At 36.6% G+C, this 21280-nt stretch overlaps 5 protein-coding genes across 8 annotated transcripts; 4 read left to right on the top strand and 1 right to left on the bottom strand.

Moving 5' to 3' along the window:
* Positions 1-512: 512 nt before the first annotated feature.
* On the bottom strand, positions 513-2451 carry LOC103831640 (protein PIN-LIKES 2). Of its 4 annotated transcripts, none has more exons than XM_009107529.3 (2): positions 2268-2451; positions 513-2194 (listed from the first exon to the last, which is right to left on the bottom strand). In XM_009107529.3, the coding sequence occupies exon 2, from the start codon at positions 2068-2070 to the stop codon at positions 691-693; it is 1380 nt and encodes a 459-aa protein (XP_009105777.1). In that variant the 5' UTR covers positions 2071-2194; positions 2268-2451; the 3' UTR covers positions 513-690. The 4 variants fall into 4 exon arrangements, with proteins under 4 accessions (XP_009105777.1, XP_009105778.1, XP_009105780.1 ...); XM_009107530.3 differs by having other exon boundaries at positions 513-2190; XM_009107532.3 differs by having other exon boundaries at positions 2283-2431.
* Positions 2452-4672: 2221 nt separating this feature from the next.
* LOC103831637 (ELL-associated factor 1) lies at positions 4673-6662 on the top strand. The gene is made up of 4 exons (XM_009107527.3): positions 4673-4960; positions 5038-5396; positions 5495-5537; positions 6048-6662. The coding sequence occupies exons 1-4, from the start codon at positions 4843-4845 to the stop codon at positions 6524-6526; spliced, it is 999 nt and encodes a 332-aa protein (XP_009105775.1). The 5' UTR covers positions 4673-4842; the 3' UTR covers positions 6527-6662.
* Positions 6663-6773: 111 nt separating this feature from the next.
* On the top strand, positions 6774-8792 carry LOC103831639 (beta-glucuronosyltransferase GlcAT14A). Its single transcript, XM_009107528.3, has 4 exons — positions 6774-7498; positions 7724-7799; positions 7881-7996; positions 8072-8792. The coding sequence occupies exons 1-4, from the start codon at positions 7015-7017 to the stop codon at positions 8587-8589; spliced, it is 1194 nt and encodes a 397-aa protein (XP_009105776.1). The 5' UTR covers positions 6774-7014; the 3' UTR covers positions 8590-8792.
* Positions 8793-11191: 2399 nt separating this feature from the next.
* Positions 11192-13108, top strand: LOC103831636 (heavy metal-associated isoprenylated plant protein 20). Its single transcript, XM_009107526.3, has 3 exons — positions 11192-12245; positions 12357-12432; positions 12588-13108. The coding sequence occupies exons 1-3, from the start codon at positions 12162-12164 to the stop codon at positions 12878-12880; spliced, it is 453 nt and encodes a 150-aa protein (XP_009105774.1). The 5' UTR covers positions 11192-12161; the 3' UTR covers positions 12881-13108.
* A 3670-nt stretch (positions 13109-16778) lies between these two features.
* On the top strand, positions 16779-19753 carry LOC103831635 (multicopper oxidase LPR2). The gene is made up of 3 exons (XM_009107525.3): positions 16779-17200; positions 17893-19350; positions 19439-19753. The coding sequence occupies exons 1-3, from the start codon at positions 16958-16960 to the stop codon at positions 19490-19492; spliced, it is 1755 nt and encodes a 584-aa protein (XP_009105773.1). The 5' UTR covers positions 16779-16957; the 3' UTR covers positions 19493-19753.
* The last annotated feature ends 1527 nt before the right edge of the window (positions 19754-21280 follow it).

The raw sequence follows: 21280 nt of genomic DNA, 5'->3' as shown, positions 1-21280 counted from the left end.
TTACATGAAGTAGAGAGACATTTTTGGTCGCCTTACCCAATAACAAGCGCATATCTTTCTACCAAGGTTGGTAGGTTGAAGGATGCAGTGATCAATATTGATTCACAACTTAGGCAATGAAAGAGTCTGTGCCATATGTTACCCGGCATGAGGTTTCTTTACTGGTGTGCTCAATGCAAAAGACTCTTGATGCTGCGTTCCAACACTACGACATCCGACTTACAGAGAAGAAGCACTAAGAGTGTTGGAGCCAGCGACCGCAAAATCCAAACAGGTGTGTAAAGCCGGATCTGAGAATTTGGGGCATAAACATTTCTTAAGAACTTGTATAATTTTTTTTCCAAAATTCAAGGATCTGTACATATGTTAAAAACATTCAAAAATATTAGAACTTTACATTTTCAGTAACAATACAAGTGTGATGCATTCAACTGACAATTATAACTCTTATCCTTTCACCATATCACAGTTAAGATAGTTTCACTCGAAATCAACTTCAAAAACATTTCACCTATAAGATAGATCTTTGTGTAACTTGTAACGGTTCATGCCCTTTTCTAATACGAGTGCTTTACTTCTAAAACAATGAATCGTTGGAACCGGGACCATACAATACATCAAATAGTTTTTCAAGTGGGTCACATTATTCACCAACACACACAAATGAAAAAACCATTTCCTTCTTTTTTTTTACGGGACATCTTGGACATTATCAACGGTGAGCTTGAAGAAGACGATAATATAGAACGTAAGAGACAACAACGCAAACACATGCTGCCAAAACAGAAGCGCAGAGGCCTCTCTAACCGCATAACCCCTCAGACTCGCTATAGCTCCAAGCAAAATAGCACTCGGAGTCGAATACTGCAACAGAAGCACAAACTTAAACATCGGATCCGGGGAGATAAGACCAAGCTTATCAGCTGACATCACAATCCCTATCCCAACTAGAGGAAGCACAAGGAGTCTCGCAACAGTTATACCGACCGTGGTACGTAGCCCAAGAGTTGATTCTCTCGGTCCCTCGGAGAGCATACCACCGAGAACAAGCATCACAGAAGGAACCATGGCACTCGCCATAATATTCAAACTATCTGTGATAAAAGAGAGCGGAGCTTCGTAACCAAAGACAATGCTCTTCAGCTGAGGCACTGATCCAACAACGATGGCTAGTAAAGAAGCTATCGTTGGTGGTTGGAGTATGTGTTTGACAGGTGTCTGTTCAGCCACGACTCTCATTCTCCTGATAACTCTCGGCTCAGCTAAGCACTGAAGCGACCTGGGGCTTGAACTCTCCCCTCCTCCTGTTTCACCCATGAGATCAACAACCTCAGGGAAAGAAGTCTGCGAGTAACTCGAGATGCTATTAAACACTCTCGCAATGAACGGTGTCTTGCAATGTTCCGTCTCTTTCTCCTCGATCCCTGGCCACTCAGCTTCGACTAGAAGTGGCCTACTAACATCATTAGAATTAGCCACAGCGATCTCCTCTATCTCAAGATTCTCAACCCCACCTTCATCCTCAACAACCTCGTAGTACTCCAGAGGCGGCTCCATCATGTGATACACAACGGTGTACACAAGTATCACAGCCACCCACTGGGCGAACGACACGTAAGAAACACCTCTAGAGTGACAACCCGACCCGAACGGGTTGTTCTTGGAGTGACACACGGAGCTGACAATCGCTAGCAAGAGATTCCCCGTGTTGCCGAAAGCTGTCATGACGATTGTGACTCTGGTGAACTCCGGAGGAGGTCGGCATACGAGAACGACCAAGTATCCTATAAAGGAGCCTATGATTGTGCTGAGGAGGACGTTAACCGGAATAAACCACCAGCGGACGATGTTGTCTAGGGTGATGCTTTCTCCTAGCTCGGTGAAGATCAAGCAAGGTAGGAACAGAGCGAAGACGAGTTTGCTCAAGAGGCGGAAGGTGGCTCTCGGGACTAGTTGTGTTTTAGGGTGAGCGAGGAGGAGACCGATCACGGTTAAGGAGATGAGTTTCATCAGAGGGACGATACCGCTGAGGATATCCATAACCCTAGAGCTAACATTGTTCCCTGACATATTGGATCCAAAGTTACCTGGAAAATGAGTCTTTGGTCTCAGCGTTGACCGTGTAAAGCTTGAAGTCAACGACAGAGGAAAGAAAAACAGACCAAACTGAAACACAAACACAACAGTGACCTATCTGAAACAGAACACAAGTTTGATTAGGACACAACCAGGAAGGTGGTTGGGATTGGGAAGAGATAAATGAACACCTGGAGAGCTCTCACATGGAAGGTGTCATCGAAGAAGACGACAAGATTGAGAGATGAGATGCACCATCCACGAGATATCTCTATTATTGGTTTTATAATAGTTTTTTCTTTTTCAGATTCAGTCTTGTCTGAATCATTTTATGGTTATCACGTGGGATGGGAAGAAGATAAGTGAGTTTTGAAGCTAATATACACGTCACAAAGATTTGTATTGGGCTTTAGAGGTAACACGGGAAAAGAAAATAAGTCCAATAAACGTTTCATTGATAAATCAGTAGGCCCTCAAAAGCCAGTAATAGTTAGTCAATCGAGGACCGGTTCACAGACGGTTCAGTGTTGGAATTGTAACTAAGATGAAACTTAAACCCACAACGAACCAAATCCGTATACGATGTAAAGATACAAAGTAGTAGTTTAGATATATATGTATCCGATTCAAACAAATATCTAAAAACTTCAAAATTCACTTAAAAAAAAAACTCTTAAAAACTGAATTAGAATAAATATTTGATGATTTTGATATCTGAAATGAATTTTCAAAATTTATAATAAATATTTGTTTTCTTAATAGACATTTATCATGAAAATGTTTTGGTTTACAATTCAAAAATCAAAAGTATGGTTGGCAAATAAGTCTAAACAGAAAGATCTAAACATATCAGTTTACAATCTAAAATACTAAGGCTGCAACTTGATTGTTGATTTTTAAAATGAAGTGATATGGAATGACTTATTCTATTAATTTTAGAAAAAAGAATTGTAATTTGACATAATTGGAATGGAATACTCATTCCACCGATTCCACAACTAAATAGATAAAATATAAAGATAATCATTTCACAATATATTTTTTTGTTATGAATAAATGGAATGAATTCCATTCCATTTTTTGTAGTATTTCATTTCTACAATTTCATTGATTTTAATTCCATCAATTCCTAAATATTTTACCAGATCCTAAAAATCTAAATTCATTTATATTTTATTAGAGATAAAAGTCCATTACCTTTTGGAGTGTAGTGCTCAACCTCTTGAATTATTATGTTGGCATATATCCAAATTGGAAAGTGTTACATTGTCCATTAACAAAAATTGTGCAAAACACCAGATGATCATTTCTAAAAAAAACACCAGATGATCTTACCGCGAGGAGTGGCTCAGTTTATTCGTCCAAGTGGATCTGTCCATCCCGCCATCAATCCTTACCGCATCCCACCTGACACTGAAGGGTTGTGGCAGGTGGATAACCCGCATAACTTAAATAACTTTTTTTAATAAGTAAAGCGTTGAAATCCAAAGAGAATCGTAGATAAAATATATTCTAAGAAATCCAAAATCTTAACTAGAAGTACAAGATTTTGTAAATACATTAAATTCCGTTGAAATTAAATTCTAACACAATCCGATATAAATTGAATAACATGTGACTTTAATTCATTTCATATGTTATCTAACAAATATCCAATCAAATAACAGTTGAATTTCACTTTAAATTTGAATTTTATTACTCTATTGCATTCATTAATTGAATAACACCTTTTTAATATAAAGAATTCTTTTGAAAGGATTCTAAGGACTAGTGTTGTCTCATTAACTACGACATATAAGATTGTAAATTCTATGTCGTATCTTTATCAAAATGATATAAATACTTGTGATAGTACATTTTGCATCAACCACAATAACAAGTTTCTCTGCTTCAACTTCAGATTCACGGAAATTCATAAAAATAAAATTCATCATAAACATAAAAATTGACGATTTATTTTTTTATGGTAGTTTTTATTGTAAGTTTATTTATTAAATATTTATTTTGGTTTTGAATGGTGATTAAAAGAACGAGGAGGAACATTCACTTCCTTATTATTCCTATAAAATTACACAATTTATATAAGAAATATTTTTTAAAAAAAAAATCTTTCTCATTTCTTTTTGTAGAGAATAATAGAAAAAAATTATTCCTCACCAAATTTGAGAAGAAACGACTATTCTCACTCATTCTTATTATTTGATTCATCTTTATTCTTTTTCTATTTATTTTTAGTATTCCTAAAATGATCACTATCTATATCCTTCATATTTATTTTGATCAAATCAGTTAAATAATTTAAATGAAATATCATTAACCGAATCTAAATTAATTACGAGTGCAGAATAGATTTTATACACAATTAAACAAAATGTAAACTTGAATTATTAAGGGTAATAATAGAATTTTGAACAGATAATATAAAATCGGTTTGGAGTCTTAAAATTTGGGTGGAAATCTTTGATCAGTTATTCCACGTGGGAATAAAATAGCTCCGACAAACCAAACAGATCCACATGGGCACCACACATACGAAGACTTATCGACACGCGTCTTTTTATAATTGGTTAATCATATCCAAAGCGTGAACCGGATCCAAAAAATCCGGATCCCGGATCCGTCTCTTCTACTCAAAAGAGAAACCCTACGTGACCAGGCCCAGTTCCGGGTCACCTCCGAATTGGAGAACCTCGTGTCAAATCTCGATTTCAATCTCCTTTGATGGATTCGCCTTGAATCAATCGGTTAATCGAGCTCTCCCGAAAGATGTCGAATCACTCCAGAGACGAACCCAGCACCGCCCCGAAAACAGATCAATGGTACGATCTCGTCCTCGGCTCCTCCGCTAAAGACGACTCCTCACATAAATTCTGCACCTTGCGATGTAAGTTCCGATCTTTTCGATAAGTTTTAGGTTAAGATTAATCGTAATGATTTTGTTTAATGTAATTAATTGCTCAGATGAGTTCAAACCCGCTTCTATTGATAAGAAGAGGTCAGGGACTCTGCACAAGAAGAAAGATAACAGAGTCTCCGTTGAGTTTCAGAACAACCAGCCTGGTAAACCTAAGGTGACGTTTGAAGGTAGTAGTGAGGATTATAAGGATAATGACGCTGTGCTGTTTTTCGATGGGGAGAAGTTTCGTCTGGAGAGGTTGCATAGGGCTGTTAAGCAGCTGCGGCATCTCAGGACGCCTGGTGAATCTGCGGGTTCTTCTCAGTCTGCTGTGCCTCCCCCTGTGGAGCATCGGTTGTCTCCTCCTCTTGGTCGTGCTGCTAAGTCTCCACATGTTAATAGAAGTTTGCTTCCAGATATGCCTGTGAGTTTCCTAATGTCTTTTGACTAGTCTATTGGATGTTGTTCAGGTTATTGATTTGGTTTATTGCTTGATGATGTTATAATGTGTTGCTTCTGCAGGTTGAAGTTGAAAGAATCGAAATTGGGAAGCGAGAGAACTCAGGTTAGCGATATGATTTAGCATTTTTAGTCATATCTTTTAGATATGTAGTTTTACAGAACCAGGCTTTGGTTTTTTGGGATCATAAGGTTCACTGCATAGAATGAAAAAGAGATTAACCTTAATACAATATGATAAACCTGTCGTAGTTCTCATCACTGTTCTTTCATAAACTGCGGTTGTGATGTACATATTGCTGGTTGAGCTTGGTTGCTAGTGCATAGAGGTCTGATTTTGCTAAAGAAACTCAAGCTCTCTACCTTGTAAAGTAGTCTTTGTTAATTGGGTTCTTCTGTCTGATCATGGGTCTCATTGCTGCTATGACTATTTATTTCTCTAGTGGTTTAAGTGTATAGTCAATGAAGCAGGAATATTAAACTGTTGTTTCATTTTGATTAAAAATCCAAATTACTTTTTCTAAGCATGTATTTGCTATGTCTGTTTTTTTTTGTTTTAACTGTGAGAACTAATGTGTTAGTCATAGTATATCTAACGGACAAAAATTGATTGCAGCCGAACCTGCCATCCCTAGAAACAATACACCTTCGATCTCACCAGTTGATGATGTCAAGAACGAAGACGGAGAAGAAGAGCATCACGAGATTGATTTGGTTGACATATTCGGCTCGTTTACGCCAGAGAAGGACAATGCAGAGAAAGATAACGCTGATGTCGGTGGAGAATACGAGGAGAACTTGAACAAACAGCTCAGCATCACGGAAGAGGAGATTGCAGATGTGGACGATGACAGCGGCGGCGAAGGAGAGAAGGGTCTTAACGCAGCGGAAGCGCTTAGAGCGCAAGTAAACTTAGAGGTGCAGCAAAAACGTGAAAGTTCAAGCTCAAGCAGTAGCAGCGGAAGCAGCAGCGGGAGCGACAGTGATGGTCGGAGCAAAAGCGTGAGCAGCGGAAGTGGGCAGAGTAGCAGCGGAAGCAGTAGCCGTGGAGGAAGTGGTGGGAGTGACGATGAAGATGAAGTCAACTCCGTGTAACAAAATACAACAATATTACCAAACTTTAAAGACATTATTGTGTCTGAATAATTGGCTTTGAAGATCCTAAAGGTTAACTTTCACTTACTAAGAATGAACAAAGCAGATCTATAAATGCTATGGTCCAGTTCCGACATATAGCAAATCCAGCTTCTACTCGTGTCTTAAAGCTGTCCCCACTCTACTCGCTATAATCGGCGCGTGTAAAGAAAATCCTGTCTCTAGAGGAAGGGACGTGGACGACACGCGCTAAAAGGGCCGTGAGTGGTGGAAGAAAGTGTGCTATTACTGTTAACAAGCGAGTTCAACAGACTGAGCAGCGGAGATCGAGAATCGTTGTCTTCTTCTTCTTCTTGAGAGCCTCCCAAGTCCAAATCTTTAACCCTACTCTCTCTCTTTATCTCTCCATTTTGTCTGAATCTCCCGGATCTCGTCCTCCACGTTTCTCAAGATCCACGTATGAGCTCTCTTTTGATCGGTGAAAACAGATGGGAGCTGAGAAGAAATGGCTATTCACTCTCTTCTCTGTAGTCTTCCTCTCCGCCTTCCTCCTCTTACTACTCTACTCTCTCTCTGCTTTCACCTCTAAGCCTTTCCCTTCCCCTATCCGTCACGGCCCTCATCACCCGCCAGCTTTCGCTTACTACATAACCGGAGGTTGTGGAGACGGTGACCGGATCTTTCGGTTGCTCCTCGCGGTTTACCACCCTAGGAACCGGTATCTTCTCCATCTCGGCGCTGAAGCTACTGAAGCAGAGAGGCTATCTCTTCTCTCCCGCTTGAAAACTGTTCCTGCAGTGAACGCCTTTGGGAATGTTGATGTGTTGGGGAGAGTTGATCGTCTCTCTGACAATGGCGCTTCTAAAACGGCTTCCACTCTCCACGCCGTGTCTATCTTGTTGAAGCTTGGTCGCTCTTGGAACTGGTTCATTGAGCTTAGCGCCTTGGATTATCCCCTCATTACTCAAGACGGTATGCGATTCTTTTGTACTCTTAGATCTTTTGTTTTGATATCTCTCTTTGAGCTTGTTGTTATGTTTAGTTGAAATGTGATTTAGTGTTATTGATAACGACACTGATCTCTTTATTGCAGAATCAATGCTTTTGATATTTATTACATCCACTCACTTCTTATGTTTGTCTTCATATGACTTTGATTTCAAAAGTAACGTTTTCTCCACTCATGTTTGTTCTCAGACCTGTCTCATGTGTTTGCCTCGGTGAACAGAAGCATCAACTTCATTGATCATACTAGTGATCTTTCTTGGAAAGAGTAAGTATCATAGACTCTCCTTTTTTTCTCAATCCCTTGCAATGTTAACACTCATGAATAGTTTCATTTATTTTTCTATAGATCTCAGAGAATCAAGCCTATTGTTGTGGATCCAGCACTATACTTAGCCAGAAGAACACAGCTCTTCACTGCTACCGAGAAGCGACCAACACCAGATGCTTTCAAAGTCTTCACAGGCAAAATATTATAACCTTATGTGAACTACATAAGCCCTTTATATGCTTCATTCTAATTTATAATATATCACGCAGGCTCGCCGTGGATCGTACTAAGCAGATCTTTCTTGGAGTATTGCATCTTCGGTTGGGACAATCTACCAAGAACCCTCCTCATGTACTTCAACAACGTGATCCTCTCTGAAGAATGCTACTTCCACACTGTTATCTGCAACGCTCCCGAGTTTAGTAACACGATAGTCAACGGTGACTTGCGTTACATGATATGGGACAGTCCGCCGAAGATGGAGCCACACTTCCTCAGCGTATCGGATTACGATCAGATGGCTCAGAGCGGAGCAGCTTTCGCTAGGCAGTTCAAGAAAGACGATCCGGTTTTGGACATGGTTGACAGACAGATCTTGAAACGGGGACGTTACAGGGTGACTCCTGGAGCTTGGTGCGCGAGGAGCCATAGTAGCTGGTGGACTGATCCTTGTTCGGAGTGGGGTGATGTGAACGTTGTTAAAGGTGGACCTCAGGGTAAGAAGCTTGATGAGACGGTAACGAATTTTCTTGATGATTTGAGTTCAGAAACTAATCAGTGCAAGTGAAGAAGGAGAATGGTGGGGAGTGTTGGAATCAGTTATACACACGGACACGATACGAGTTTACAATGTTTTAATGTCTGTAATGGTTTTAATTCTTTGACGGCTGATTGTATTTATAAAGCGGCTGGTAGATTTCATTAGTTGTCGTCTACCTTCTTGTATCTGTATTCGTAACTTCCTTCATAAACATAATGGTCTTCTTAGTTTCAAAAAAAAAAAACAATTGTCTTCTTCTCTCCATTCTTCTGCTTCGCTCGGAAAGGAGGACATCTCTCTTGGCGACTCTGCTGTAGGGAAGATTCTCTTATAGAGAGGGAAATATTTTGGTTGCGGTTTTGGTTCAATTCAATAATTTTAAAAATGTTTTGGTTATTAATTCGATAATCTGTTAGCTCGGTTCAATTCGACATGTTTTGTATATCGGTTTGGTTTGTTAATCGGTTAGTTTAAAAAATAAATAATAATAATCCAAATCATACCGAACTACAGGATATCTGAGCAGGTAGAGATTGTTTTCTTTCCTAGCAAAAGTGCACAAACACAGTTGTCGGAATCGTGGTCTGATCTCTGATATTGCTTTTTCATAATCTTGAAGTTGTCCGAAAGCAAACTCATATCCTCCGGTAATAACAAAGCAGCTTAGACAGGAAGACTATACGGTCATAAATTGTTTGTTACTATATTTCTACTCTCTATACTCTAGTATATGTAGCTTTGTTACAATGTTTTGTGGTTTACTATTGTATCATGTTCGCGACAAAGCTACCAGTAAATCAAATCATGTTTAACTCCCTGATTAAAAATATCTAAAAAGGCAGGCTATGCTAAATGCTATTTTAAGTGTACTATATAATAGCCGTCGATAGTTAGTTCAAACAAAAAAAATAGCCGTCGATTGCTTGATGCTGAGATGTTTTTTCATTGACTATATCAGGATAATCCTTTTTGGAATTAACTTTATATCGGTAACCTTCGTTTTAGCATATTGTTGTTTTCTTTGGGTGGGGTCAAATTCTTGTATGATACTTTAATAAAAGGTAAAATTTCAAAAACCATGGAGATCATGTGATGCCTTCTTGCCTATGTGGAAGAACTTTACTCTTATCGAGTACCTTATAAGGTTGATATGGTGAATATATTCTTACGATCCTAAAATGGTATATATTGCCTCGGTAAAAGTATTACTCAAATTTATATACTGATAAGGTAACATTAACCCACACGTGGTGGTACAGAAGTATATTTGGATCTAGGGCCCAGTACGTAAACTCGTTACAGTCACGATGGTTTAATTTCACTGTGTGCAAAGTTTTACGTATGCGCCATATTTGGTCACTTGAGCTTCGGTTCAGATGTTTTATATATCGTGTGTGATTGTGGGAAACTTCTTAATATCAATCGAGTGCTAACACTGAGATGACAAACCATTTCAACTTATTGAGATGAAGGGACATCAATCGAGTGCTAACACTTATAGATGACAAACCATTTCCATTTTAGATTAATACAAATTATACAAAATAAAGTTGTAATTAACTTTTTGTGATGTAAACAAACTATCTTGTACCCTCCCTCCTCACCAAAAATGGGTATTATAGTTGGAAGAGAAAACATAGAAAAATATAACTTTGTAAAAAGGAAAAAGAGGTCTACTAAGAATGTGATAATTAGGGTGTAAGAGAAGAAAATGCCAACGAAGTTTATAGGGTGGAAATAGTGCTGGGAATATGAATCATTATCCGCGGGCCCCGCCCCATTTGATCCGCTGCGGGGCGGGTGCGGGTCGAGTGATTTGAAAAATTTGGTTCGCGGGTGCGGGTGCGGATTGAGTGATTTTTATGCGGGGCGGGTGCGGGTCAGCCAAAATTCAGTGCGGGTACCCGCCAACCCGCAAAAACTAAAAAAAAAAGATTTTTTTTTTTAAATATTATTTTTAAATAGAAAATTTTTTAAAAATAATTTAATTTTAATTATAAATAGATTAATATTTATTATTTTTAATAGAAAATATTTAAAATATTAAATTTTATTGTTATTTTTGATAAAAAATATTTAAAATATTAAATTTTATTGTTATTTTAATAAAAATATTTAAATTAATAATTTTTAATATTATTAGTATTATCCGCGGGTCTAGCGGATCACCCGCGGGTTTTAGCGGGGCGGGTGCGGATTTCATATTTTCTTCTTGCGGGTCAAGCGGGTCAAATTTTTTGAGTAAAAAAAATCAGTTTACCCGCGGGTTGGCGGGTCAGCGGGGCGGGTTTAACCCGCAACCCAGCTCTAGGTGGAAAGTATAAAGACAAGCAAAATGTATATATTAATGCAAACAAAAAAAAGATGTGGAGGGGCTTATAACTTATTATTCAAACTATATATAGACTTCATGAATAGTTTTCTTGAGTTGTCTACTTCTTAAAATCGGACCCCCACATACCCTATTTTCTCATGGAATCATTGCCCTTAAATCGCTATACATTCCTTTCTTACTTCTTTAATTAGTTCCATTACTATTCCCTTGTACTGTTTCTTACCTAAACTTTATGATTGAATGTGTGATTGATTGGTTTATCTATAAACACTATTTATCATCCATTCGAAATCTTCTATAAATTCAAAATAGCAAAACAGCTAAACAAAAAGGGTTGTGTTGTTTACAATAAACAATGAGTCAATGACAAGTATCCCATAAACTTAAAACTTTTTTTCGCTAATTATCAAATATTTTGCTTAAAAGTGAAAAGTTTAAGAAAACATAGGACAGGAATAAAATGAATGGAATGTAGTAGAAAATAATTTAACAAATAAAACAGACGTAAAAAATAACAAATAAAACATTGTATAATATACAGTATACTAAATGATTGCAAAGATCAAATAAATTTAACTTTTACAAAAATAATATCATATATTATGGGAAGTACATACCGACATAGCTATAGGTATAGGGTTTAATAATCATAACCAAATTTGTAATCTCTAGCTAGACCCATTTTAGCACAAACCAAAAGAAAAGTTTAAGATGGTCAAAAGAAAGATCGAGACAACAATAATTGCCATTACCGATGCATTAAATTTGACGCATGTGAACTGTGAGGTGATGTGAATAGGAAAAGACCTCTAATCCCGTGATATTGTTTTATGACTCAAGCATAGCAACGGATAGATAGATGACATTGTGAGCATAAGAAAACTATCACTTAATTTAGTTGCAGATTCTAACTACATGCTCCATTTAATAATCACCCTTTTGTTTATTCCATACTTAGTTTTAAATTGTAGTTCATCTAATATGAAACAGAAATTATACTTTTGTCCGAGACGTGTGAACAAGCCCCAACAACGGCCTCGTTGTCCGCCGTGTGATATTTGGAGGAACACATCATTAGAGGGCCACCTCTTAGTTATAAACACCTCCATAATCACACTTTAGGAATAATATGAATTTAATTATAACTTATTGATGTACAAATCTTCGGCACACTGCTTGCTCATTAAGTCATCAACTATATATATATGGTCGTCGAGTCGATAATATATGCATCTCTGATCTCTCTTGAGTCTTGTGAGAGAAAATGGGAGCTCTTGATTCTCTCTCTGAATACATCTCCGACTACTTCCACGTCTCTCGAAAAAGAAGGAAGCGTAAAGTCAAGCAGGTCATATATAATTTATAACGATGCTACTCAAAATGTTTCTAATCTATTCAAAGCCTAATTAATATTTTACCTTTTTTAGTTTTGCTTAACATTTTCTTATTTTGGTGGCAGACGGTGAATATAAAGGTGAAGATGGACTGCGACGGCTGCGAACGCAGAGTCAAGAACGCTGTTTCCTCCATGAAAGGTTCCAATTTCCAGCTCCTGCTAGCTCCTAAGATCATAAATAATTTATTTGCCGTAATATTTAATTCTTTAATTCCATAATACCTAATTAAAAACCAAAACCATTTCTATAATTTATGAAAACAAGCCATTGAAATGAATCTAATAATGGCGCAGGGGTGGAAACGGTGGAGCTGAACAGGAAAATACACAAAGTGACGGTGAGTGGGTACGTGGAGCCGAAGAAGGTGTTGAAGAGAGTCGAAAGAACAGGGAAAAAGGCGGAGATGTGGCCGTATGTTCCATACAACGTGGTTGCATATCCATATGCAGTGGGAGTCTACGACAAGAAAGCTCCGGCCGGTTATGTGAGGAAGTCTGAGCAGTCTCAGCCGTTGCCTGGAGCTCCAGACGACGTGATCATGTCTCTTTTTAGCGACGAGAACCCCAACGCTTGCACCGTTATGTAATAAATAAAGTATCATTGTAATATTACTATCCACCGCACATAGTACTTAACGTTTTACTCCTTTTTTTGTGTGGTAATAATATGCATAGAGGAAGAAGCAAGTAGTATTTTCATTATTTATTATTGATCGCGTGTATCATTAGGGCTTTGGTTTGCCTTTTCTGTCATCAGTAGGTTTTAGAGTTTTATTAAAAAGATTGGTAACTTAGAAAGTCCCTAATGTTGTGAATGATAAGATTAAATCTTACCTAAGAGAGGCTTAAGAGTAACCGTAACAAAACTTTCGGGTCACTAGTAGTTAATGAGACTTCAGAAAGTTAGAAATCGCGTTTCTCATGATACAATTCGTTTACTGCACGAGTTTATCTGCTTGTTTTGTTTCACTAAAATATTTTTTTTAATCAGTTTCTTATGTGGATATATTTAAAAGAGACACCCTAGAATATCAATTAAATTATTTGTTTTTACTAAAATAGCTCTTAAAGATTAAAATGACCAAAACATATTTCATTAAAAAGGTAAATGATAATTATATAACTTTATTCTATAGATAAATTTTTCAAAAACAAAAATTTATAATATTTTTGAACAATTTTTTTTGTCGAATGTTTTTTCTTATTTTTTTTAATAAACGATTTGTCTTTTTTTTTAAAGTTTAGGAATCTTTCTTGAATATCTATGTATAATATCTTGATGAATTTAAGTTTAGGAAAACCTTCATAAATGTATTATATATTCTTGAATTTGCGTTTAGAAATTCCTTCTTGAGTAAGTCTAAGATTTTTCTAAAATTTAGGAAAATAATTATGTATAATATTTTCATAATGTGGAATACATTCTGTATTAGAATTATATATATATTATATGATATTTTAAACATGTTTAACATCTTCCTAAAGTTTTCGGAACACATTCATGATTTTATTTCAGCGAAGACATTCATGAATTTGATATCTAAATTTTATAAAAATATTATACATATTTAAAAGCATCTTCGTAAATTTTCAAGAGATGTTATAGATTGAGAAATGTTTTCTTAAATATGCATACAGATAAAATTGAGAAAAAATGACATATATATTTACAATTTTTTCCTAAATTTGCATACAAGTTACATTAAAAAAACCTATTAACACATGAATTCAGTCTTGAATTCAATTTTTTCAAACTCGGTAAGATATTATACGCATTCAGAAAGAGATTCATAATCTTTTGTTTAAGAAAATTTGTTTTCTAAAAATGAACAAAAATTGAAAAAGATATTTTGATTTTTTAAATATTTTTATTTATACATTTAATAAATAATCAATTAAAATTATAAATGAAGATATAACTGTCATTTGGTCATTGCAAAACTTATTTGGTTATTTTAGTTTTTGGTTATTATTTTAAAAATAAAAACTAAAAATGATAAATACCAAATTTGCTCTATATTTAACTGCATTTAGGTATGTAGTTTTTTTGGGATTAATTCGTATTATTTATTGTGGCTGCATAGAATTCAGGTTTGGTTCAGATATTTGAGATAGTGGGGGTGATTGGTAGTTGCTGTAAGTGCTGTCCACAGCTCTATTTATTTCCACAGCACCAAATTCAGAGCAATCAAGCTTTAAATTTTTTTTTGAAACCACAGCTCTTAAAATATCCTACAGCTGTACAAGTGCTCTGCAGAGCCAAATATCCAAAGCAATTTTTTAGTGCTTCAATAAAATTCTACAGCAATAAAATCTAAAGCCACAGCAAAAAGTCTACAGATTTTTTTCTACAACAAAATATTTAAAGCTACAGCCATTACCAATCGGACCCAGTGTATAGTTTCTCAACCGCTCTACTGATTTTCATAATTCGATTCGGTTCCCTTTTTTTCTATTGGGCCAACTTACAAAGAAGAATCTATAGTAGACTAGCATGTCTCTCGTTATGGGCATTCTTTTGTTCTACACAACGATCATGTGTTTCTTCTACCCATACTCTTATTATAGGCCGAAGACAACCAAATAACAATTGTCTTGTTCTTCTTACCCTTCAGGTCACTTGAATTTATGAAAGGTACTGTTTCTTACTTTCAACTCTCCAGAATTTGTTGACAGTGTGGCATAGCCAAAATGCTTTTGCGTGGGTTTCATTTTTCTTCTTTTTTTTTTCAGCTCAGCTCTCGATCTGGTCAATTTTATTTAGTGATGATTGGTTTTCGGCTTTATTTGCTTTGAAGCGGTGTTTTGGCTCCGGTTAGCAAACAATTTCTTAGTTACCAGCATTGTTTTTGCTTTCCTTGTCGGACATGGCTATTTAGGTATATATCCCTTCAGTTTCTAAATTTTTATAAATAATTTGATGTTCCAATATATAAAATATATATAAAATATTTTCATTTTTAGATAATTTTTATTTTATTAAAAAATGTGTAATCAATTATATTTAATAATCTATTTTGTAATCGATTGAATACTATTAATTTATAATTTTGATGATATTTTTAAGACAAAAAGTAATGTTTTTAATATATGTGTATTTATCTAAATATCTTATATTTAAAAAATGAGGGAATATTAGTTTAAAAAAAATTGAGTAGTTCAATTACGCTCTTTTGGAATTATTCAGGTTTTATCTTTTCAGTTTTGGTTTGATTATTTATAGGTAGTAGTATATTAATAACCGACAAATATTCAAACATTTACAAAGTCGGATTTGGTTTGATTTTTTTGTTCTTAAATTACCCCAAGTTAATACAAAACTATCCGATTATTCAAACTTTGTCCTAAATATTCAGAAATTTATAAAGTAATTTATTATATCTCAAAAATAGTTTTGACTTGTTCCCAAAAGAAATATTAACCTTTGCTGATTTTGTGAGACTCAAGACTTCATAATATCAATGAAATCCTCAAATGACAAAAAAAGTCAACTAAAACTGAAAAAAACTTGATTTTAGAACACACCAAATTTTCAACACTCTCAGCCAGGAGTATATACTATAGTATTCTTAATGTTCCCTGAATGATAAATGAACTAATAGATTGTTTCTATTTAGTAAATAACAACCCAGCCGTTGTAGTATAGACTAACCACATTAGCACATTACTAAAAAACATTGTTGCTATTCGAACTTGAAAAAGCTTAGTGGAGTTGATCGAATTAATTGTCTGAAGGGAACTTTGCTCTAAGGGGATCTTCATCTCTACTCTTTTTTTTCTTCTAAAATGGAGTAAAAATAAATATGGAGTAAGGAATAGTCCAACCCAACTCTATATCTCACTCTATAATGAAATTTACTCCATAAATGAAGTAATCTATTTTTTGTTTGTTCATCAATCTATTATGGAGTGGGAAATGAAGTAGGGTTAAAGCAATTTTACTCCATTTTTACTTTAACTTTATTTTAGAGAAAAAAATGAAGTTTTACATTGGAGATGCTCTAATGCACATATTCTCTTGAAAAATTTCCCGGACTAAATTCTACAAGATAAGTGATTTAATATAGATTTGATCAACAAAAAAAATTATTTAATATTCAGCTGAAAGTAATTCAATTTAATAAAAAAAATGAATAACACAAATGTTCATTTCTGTATATTAAAAATACAAACGGTCATTGAAAGTCTTCTTAATACACTTGAATGAGAATCATGTAATCAATTAGAACAAAAAAAAATCAAAGTTTTACAATGGGACTAAAATCTTTAACTAGTGATACTAGTACAATTGAAATTAACCACATTGTAGCTTTTGAACTTCGTCGACCAAATCTGCATAGAAATCTTTAAAAAATCAAATAATCTTGAAGACAAGGAAAAAAATCTAAAACACATCATGTACAAATAAACCGAGAAAGTTTTAAATTGTGGTTATATTCCTTACACATATATGACATATATACCAAAAAAAAACATTAGACTTTACATATACAAAACAAAATCGAAGACTCAAGAGTCTCAAAGCAAAGGGCATAAAGCTATCACACACCACAGATTCACATGTATAAATATACAAAACCCCAAAGGACTTGTTCAACTTCTCTTCTCAACTTTTAGACTTTTCTTCCAACATATTTACACAACTAGTGAAGAAAAACAAAGACATGGGGTTTGTGCTTTGTCGGAAAACGATGACCAGAGTGATGTTGCTGCTCATCGTAACAATGACTTGGTTCGTGGCCGGAGACGCAGGAGGCACGAAGCCAGAGGAACGACTGTTCAATATTGAGAAGCTAGAGATGTTCGTGGATAAGCTTCCTCATATTCCCACTCTTCATGGCTTCCACATCGTCAATGGCGTTCTCAAACCCAAATCTCTTCAAATCGGCATGTTCTTCAAGAAATGGGTATTTTCTTTTTTATTTCTTTCCTTTTTCTTGTTTTTCCTGACGCTATTTTTAGTATTGTTATTAAATTTGATTTACTGTCAAGTCTTTCGTGGGAAACCAGATCATCTCCATTTATGTCGTGAGGCTATAATTGGCCAAAATATTTAGATGGAAATACATACCATCCACCATTCGGTGATATACATCTGTATTACATGCAAGAAAAAGGCTAAATTAATTTTGAGTTTGAACTAATTAGTACTAGCAATCATAGAGATTAGTGAGGCTAATCGCTTTTTAGGTGGCTACGGCTCCTCGTTGATAAAGTTATTAGAATAGATTCGTTTCACTCTTGTCCTCACTTATTTGTTCTCTTAGGAAAATATCTAATATTTTTAGTACCGACGAATCAATGCTCTTTCTTTTATGACTAGTCAGATTTAATATTCTTGGCTCTCTCTTGACACTTGTTCTTGATTAATTGCACTATGAACAACATCAAATAATACATTCTTTGTTTTTCTTCTTCTTTTCTTTTAGCATATACATTTTGATTAGAGCTTTAGCAACTTAGTAACCCACTAACCATTGAATAATGATTACCATTCTCCCACTTAGGCTTAGCTAATTATGCTCCCATACTTTAAATTATTTAATTAGTTTGCTAATCAATCGAATGATTTGTATTTTGAATATTCTCCAAACTACAGAAATTCCACAGAGATTTGCCTGCCACGCCAGTGTTCGCATACGGTGTATCGAAGCACAAGGCAACAGTCCCCGGACCTACAATCGAAGCCGTTTATGGCGTCTCCACCTACGTGACGTGGCGAAATCACCTCCCTTCATCTCACATCCTCCCTTGGGACCCAACAATCTCCCCCGCCATCGCCAAACGTGGCGGCATTCCCACGGTGGTTCACTTACACGGCGGAATCCACGAACCTTCCAGCGACGGTAACGCTGATTCCTGGTTCACCGCCGGTTTTAAAGAAACCGGAACCAAATGGACTAAACCGACGTACCATTACGTCAACAAGCAACAGCCTGGTAACATGTGGTACCACGACCACGCTGCCGGGTTGACCAGAGTCAACCTTCTCGCAGGTTTGTTAGGTGCTTACATTCTCCGACACAGCTCTGTCGAAACGCCTCTGAACTTACCCACTGGTCGCGAGTTTGACCGGCCGTTGATCGTGTTTGACCGGAGTTTCCGCAAAGACGGTTCGATTTACATGAACGCGACCGGGAACAACCCGACGATTCATCCGCAGTGGCAGCCGGAGTATTTCGGCGACGCGATCGTCGTGAACGGGAAAGCTTGGCCGAGACTAACCGTCCGCCGCCGCAAGTACCGGTTCAGAATCATAAACGCTAGTAACGCTAGATTCTTCCGGTTCTTCTTCTCCAACGGTCTCGATTTCATCGTCATCGGTTCGGACTCGGCTTATCTAGCTAAACCGGTTTCGACCAAATCGGTTCTCCTCGCTCCGTCTGAAATCGTGGACGTCGTCGTTGACTTCTCAAAGTCAACGTCGAAGACGGCGATACTAGCCAACAACGCACCTTATCCTTACCCATCGGGAGACCCCGTGACAGACGAGAACAGCAAAGTCATGAAGTTCACAATCAAGCACAAATCAGAAACTGACACGTCATCCATGCCGACAAAGCTGGTCCAATACCCGCACGCTGACGTGTCAAAATCGGTCCGAACGCGTTACATAGCTATGTTCGAGTACGTGTCGAGCGCTGACGAGCCGACACATCTATACATCAACGGCTTGCCTTATAACGCTCCTGTAACGGAAACTCCAAAAATCGGCACGAGCGAGGTGTGGGAAGTGATTAATCTGACGGAAGATAACCATCCGTTACACATTCACTTGGGACTGTTCAAAGTACTGGAGCAAACGGCGTTAGTGGAGACTGAGAAGTTCACGGACTGCATGACGGAGAAAAACGACGCCGTGAAGTGCCAGATCAGCAAGTACGCACGTGGGAATAAGACGGCGGTGACGGCACACGAGCGGGGATGGAAAAACGTGTTCAAGATGATGCCGGGACATGTAACGAAGATCCTCGTTAGGTTCTCTTACGTTCACTCCAACGAGTCTTATTACTCCTTCGACGCCACTCAAGAGCCAGGCTACGTCTACCATTGCCATGTAAGTTATAGTCGATTAAAATTAAAATAGTTAGTTTTTCTTAATCCGTTTTCGATGGAAGCTAATTATATATATTTTTGATTTGTAGATATTGGATCACGAAGACAATATGATGATGAGACCTTTTGAGATGGTCAAGTGATAAGATTTTTCAGGAAGATGGATGGGGATACATACGGTTATGTAATTCTACAGAAAACAACGTAGAATTATGGAATGTGATATGTGTAGTAAGGGAGGTTTTACTCCACAAAGAAAGATATAAATGACTGCATATCCGAGATAAATCTCAAAAACATTGTTTTTGTGTGGAACTTATGTTTTGGTGGTGATATAATAACAATATTAATCAAAAATGTAATTGTCTCCGAGAACAAAATATAACTAAACCCTTAGTCTGGTATCTAAAATGATTTTTTTCTAAAGAGACAAGCAACATTAAACCTTAACAATCAAATCTCATGATAAGTTTTTTTTTACGAAAGAAGGGGAATGTTAAGGAAGGTGTGAGAGAGTTCTTGAAGAGATGCTGGAGAATGGCTGTTTTCCTAATAAAACGACGTTCTTGATATTGTTCGAGGGGTTGCAGGAGTCAGGGAAAGAAGAGGATGGGATTAAGGTTATTAGAGATATGTTGGGCCGTAAGATATGTATCTTACGGACCTAGATTGTGAAGCCCGTGAAACCTGGCTCTGATACCATGTTAGATTCGGGTTTATTATGGGCTTCCAACTCAAAATCAATTGGCAATTAGTGGATTGGCCCTAACCCTTTATATATTACTTAATGTCCCATTGATTTTCCAATGTGGGATATACATATCCCTTAATAAAGGTTGTGTCGATGGCTGTTAAGAGCGGGAAAGTTGATAGAGAATGTTGGGAGCTTTTCTTGAGGAAATTTGCTGGTGAGCTAGATAAAGGGGAGGTGATTCTTAAAGAATTGTTGCATGAAGTTTCTGTCTCTTGAAGAAGCAAGGTGGTTCTTAAAAAAATAATGTTATAAGGGCAATGGATTGGGGTCGATAATCTTGATTCAAGGGATTTGGTAGCACATAGCTTTATCAAAGGTTGGTTGGGTTTTGATCTGCTCCAAGGTAAGTACAACCCTTTGATCTCATAGCTCAGAGAAAAAGGAAGAAGATGGCGTTTGTGACCACTGCGGAAGTCTGTGAGCTATGAGATCAAAGGGTTGTACTTACCTTGGAGCAAGGAAGGACTTGGAGAGCAACGAGTTCCAGTTAATATTGCAGGGACTCGGATTTGTGATGGTGAATGGGTTTATGCTGATACTGATGGCATTCTCGTCTCTCAGACTGAGTTATCCGTTTAATACAAAAAAGCTCGTCTTCTTCCTTTTGTTGTATTGGATCAGTTTCTAAGAACACATGAACTTGGTTACCCCGATGATGTTTACATGATGCTACTGCTCTTTATCTGTTTTAGACCGGTTATGTTACAGTTTTTACAATTTCCGGTTTATTAACACACACAAAAAAACAAGAAATCTGATTACTATGTAACTGGGCTAATAACGATGGGCTTTGACGGGTCCTATAATACATTTAATACGGTTGAAATTGGGTAGGTGATAACTGGTAAGTGAGAGAGGGGAAGAAGAGGTGAATGATTAAACAAAATCCCTCGGACTCTCTAACCACCAGTCAATTCAACTGAATACTCGTGTTTCTTCGATCTTATCCGTGTCCTGCACCCACACTTTGTAGTTTGTCCCTTTCTTTCAATTTATCGCGTCTCTCAATAATTTGACATTTCTCTTCAACTTCCGGATATAATCAGTTATCTATATTCCCAAATAATTTTGAGCCACTTACAAAATATCTTCTTATATTCATTATTTTATTTGCTGAAATATCTTTTTTTCCTATTTTTTGCTGAAATAATTGGACAAAATATGTACGAGACTAATG

This window comes from Brassica rapa, chromosome A07 (genome assembly GCF_000309985.2).
Source record: "Brassica rapa cultivar Chiifu-401-42 chromosome A07, CAAS_Brap_v3.01, whole genome shotgun sequence".
Classification (NCBI taxonomy): domain Eukaryota; kingdom Viridiplantae; phylum Streptophyta; class Magnoliopsida; order Brassicales; family Brassicaceae; genus Brassica; species Brassica rapa.
The sequence above is the reverse complement of the archived record's forward strand: the minus strand, read 5'-3'. Positions and strand labels throughout refer to the sequence as shown.

What these genes read in the sequence shown, in the direction of transcription:
- LOC103831640 (XM_009107529.3), bottom strand. Translation starts at nt 2,070, where the DNA reads ATGTCAGGGAACAATGTTAGCTCTAGGGTTATGGATATCCTCAGCGGT.
- LOC103831637 (XM_009107527.3), top strand. Translation starts at nt 4,843, where the DNA reads ATGTCGAATCACTCCAGAGACGAACCCAGCACCGCCCCGAAAACAGAT. An exon ending in GTTTGCTTCCAGATATGCCT is followed by an intron (nt 5,397 to 5,494) that starts GTGAGTTTCCTA and finishes TTGCTTCTGCAG; the next exon opens with GTTGAAGTTGAAAGAATCGA. An exon ending in TGGGAAGCGAGAGAACTCAG is followed by an intron (nt 5,538 to 6,047) that starts GTTAGCGATATG and finishes AATTGATTGCAG; the next exon opens with CCGAACCTGCCATCCCTAGA.
- LOC103831639 (XM_009107528.3), top strand. Translation starts at nt 7,015, where the DNA reads ATGGGAGCTGAGAAGAAATGGCTATTCACTCTCTTCTCTGTAGTCTTC. An exon ending in TCCCCTCATTACTCAAGACG is followed by an intron (nt 7,499 to 7,723) that starts GTATGCGATTCT and finishes GTTTGTTCTCAG; the next exon opens with ACCTGTCTCATGTGTTTGCC. An exon ending in AGTGATCTTTCTTGGAAAGA is followed by an intron (nt 7,800 to 7,880) that starts GTAAGTATCATA and finishes ATTTTTCTATAG; the next exon opens with ATCTCAGAGAATCAAGCCTA.
- LOC103831636 (XM_009107526.3), top strand. Translation starts at nt 12,162, where the DNA reads ATGGGAGCTCTTGATTCTCTCTCTGAATACATCTCCGACTACTTCCAC. An exon ending in GGAAGCGTAAAGTCAAGCAG is followed by an intron (nt 12,246 to 12,356) that starts GTCATATATAAT and finishes TTTTGGTGGCAG; the next exon opens with ACGGTGAATATAAAGGTGAA. An exon ending in CGCTGTTTCCTCCATGAAAG is followed by an intron (nt 12,433 to 12,587) that starts GTTCCAATTTCC and finishes ATAATGGCGCAG; the next exon opens with GGGTGGAAACGGTGGAGCTG.
- LOC103831635 (XM_009107525.3), top strand. Translation starts at nt 16,958, where the DNA reads ATGGGGTTTGTGCTTTGTCGGAAAACGATGACCAGAGTGATGTTGCTG. An exon ending in GCATGTTCTTCAAGAAATGG is followed by an intron (nt 17,201 to 17,892) that starts GTATTTTCTTTT and finishes TCCAAACTACAG; the next exon opens with AAATTCCACAGAGATTTGCC. An exon ending in GCTACGTCTACCATTGCCAT is followed by an intron (nt 19,351 to 19,438) that starts GTAAGTTATAGT and finishes TTTGATTTGTAG; the next exon opens with ATATTGGATCACGAAGACAA.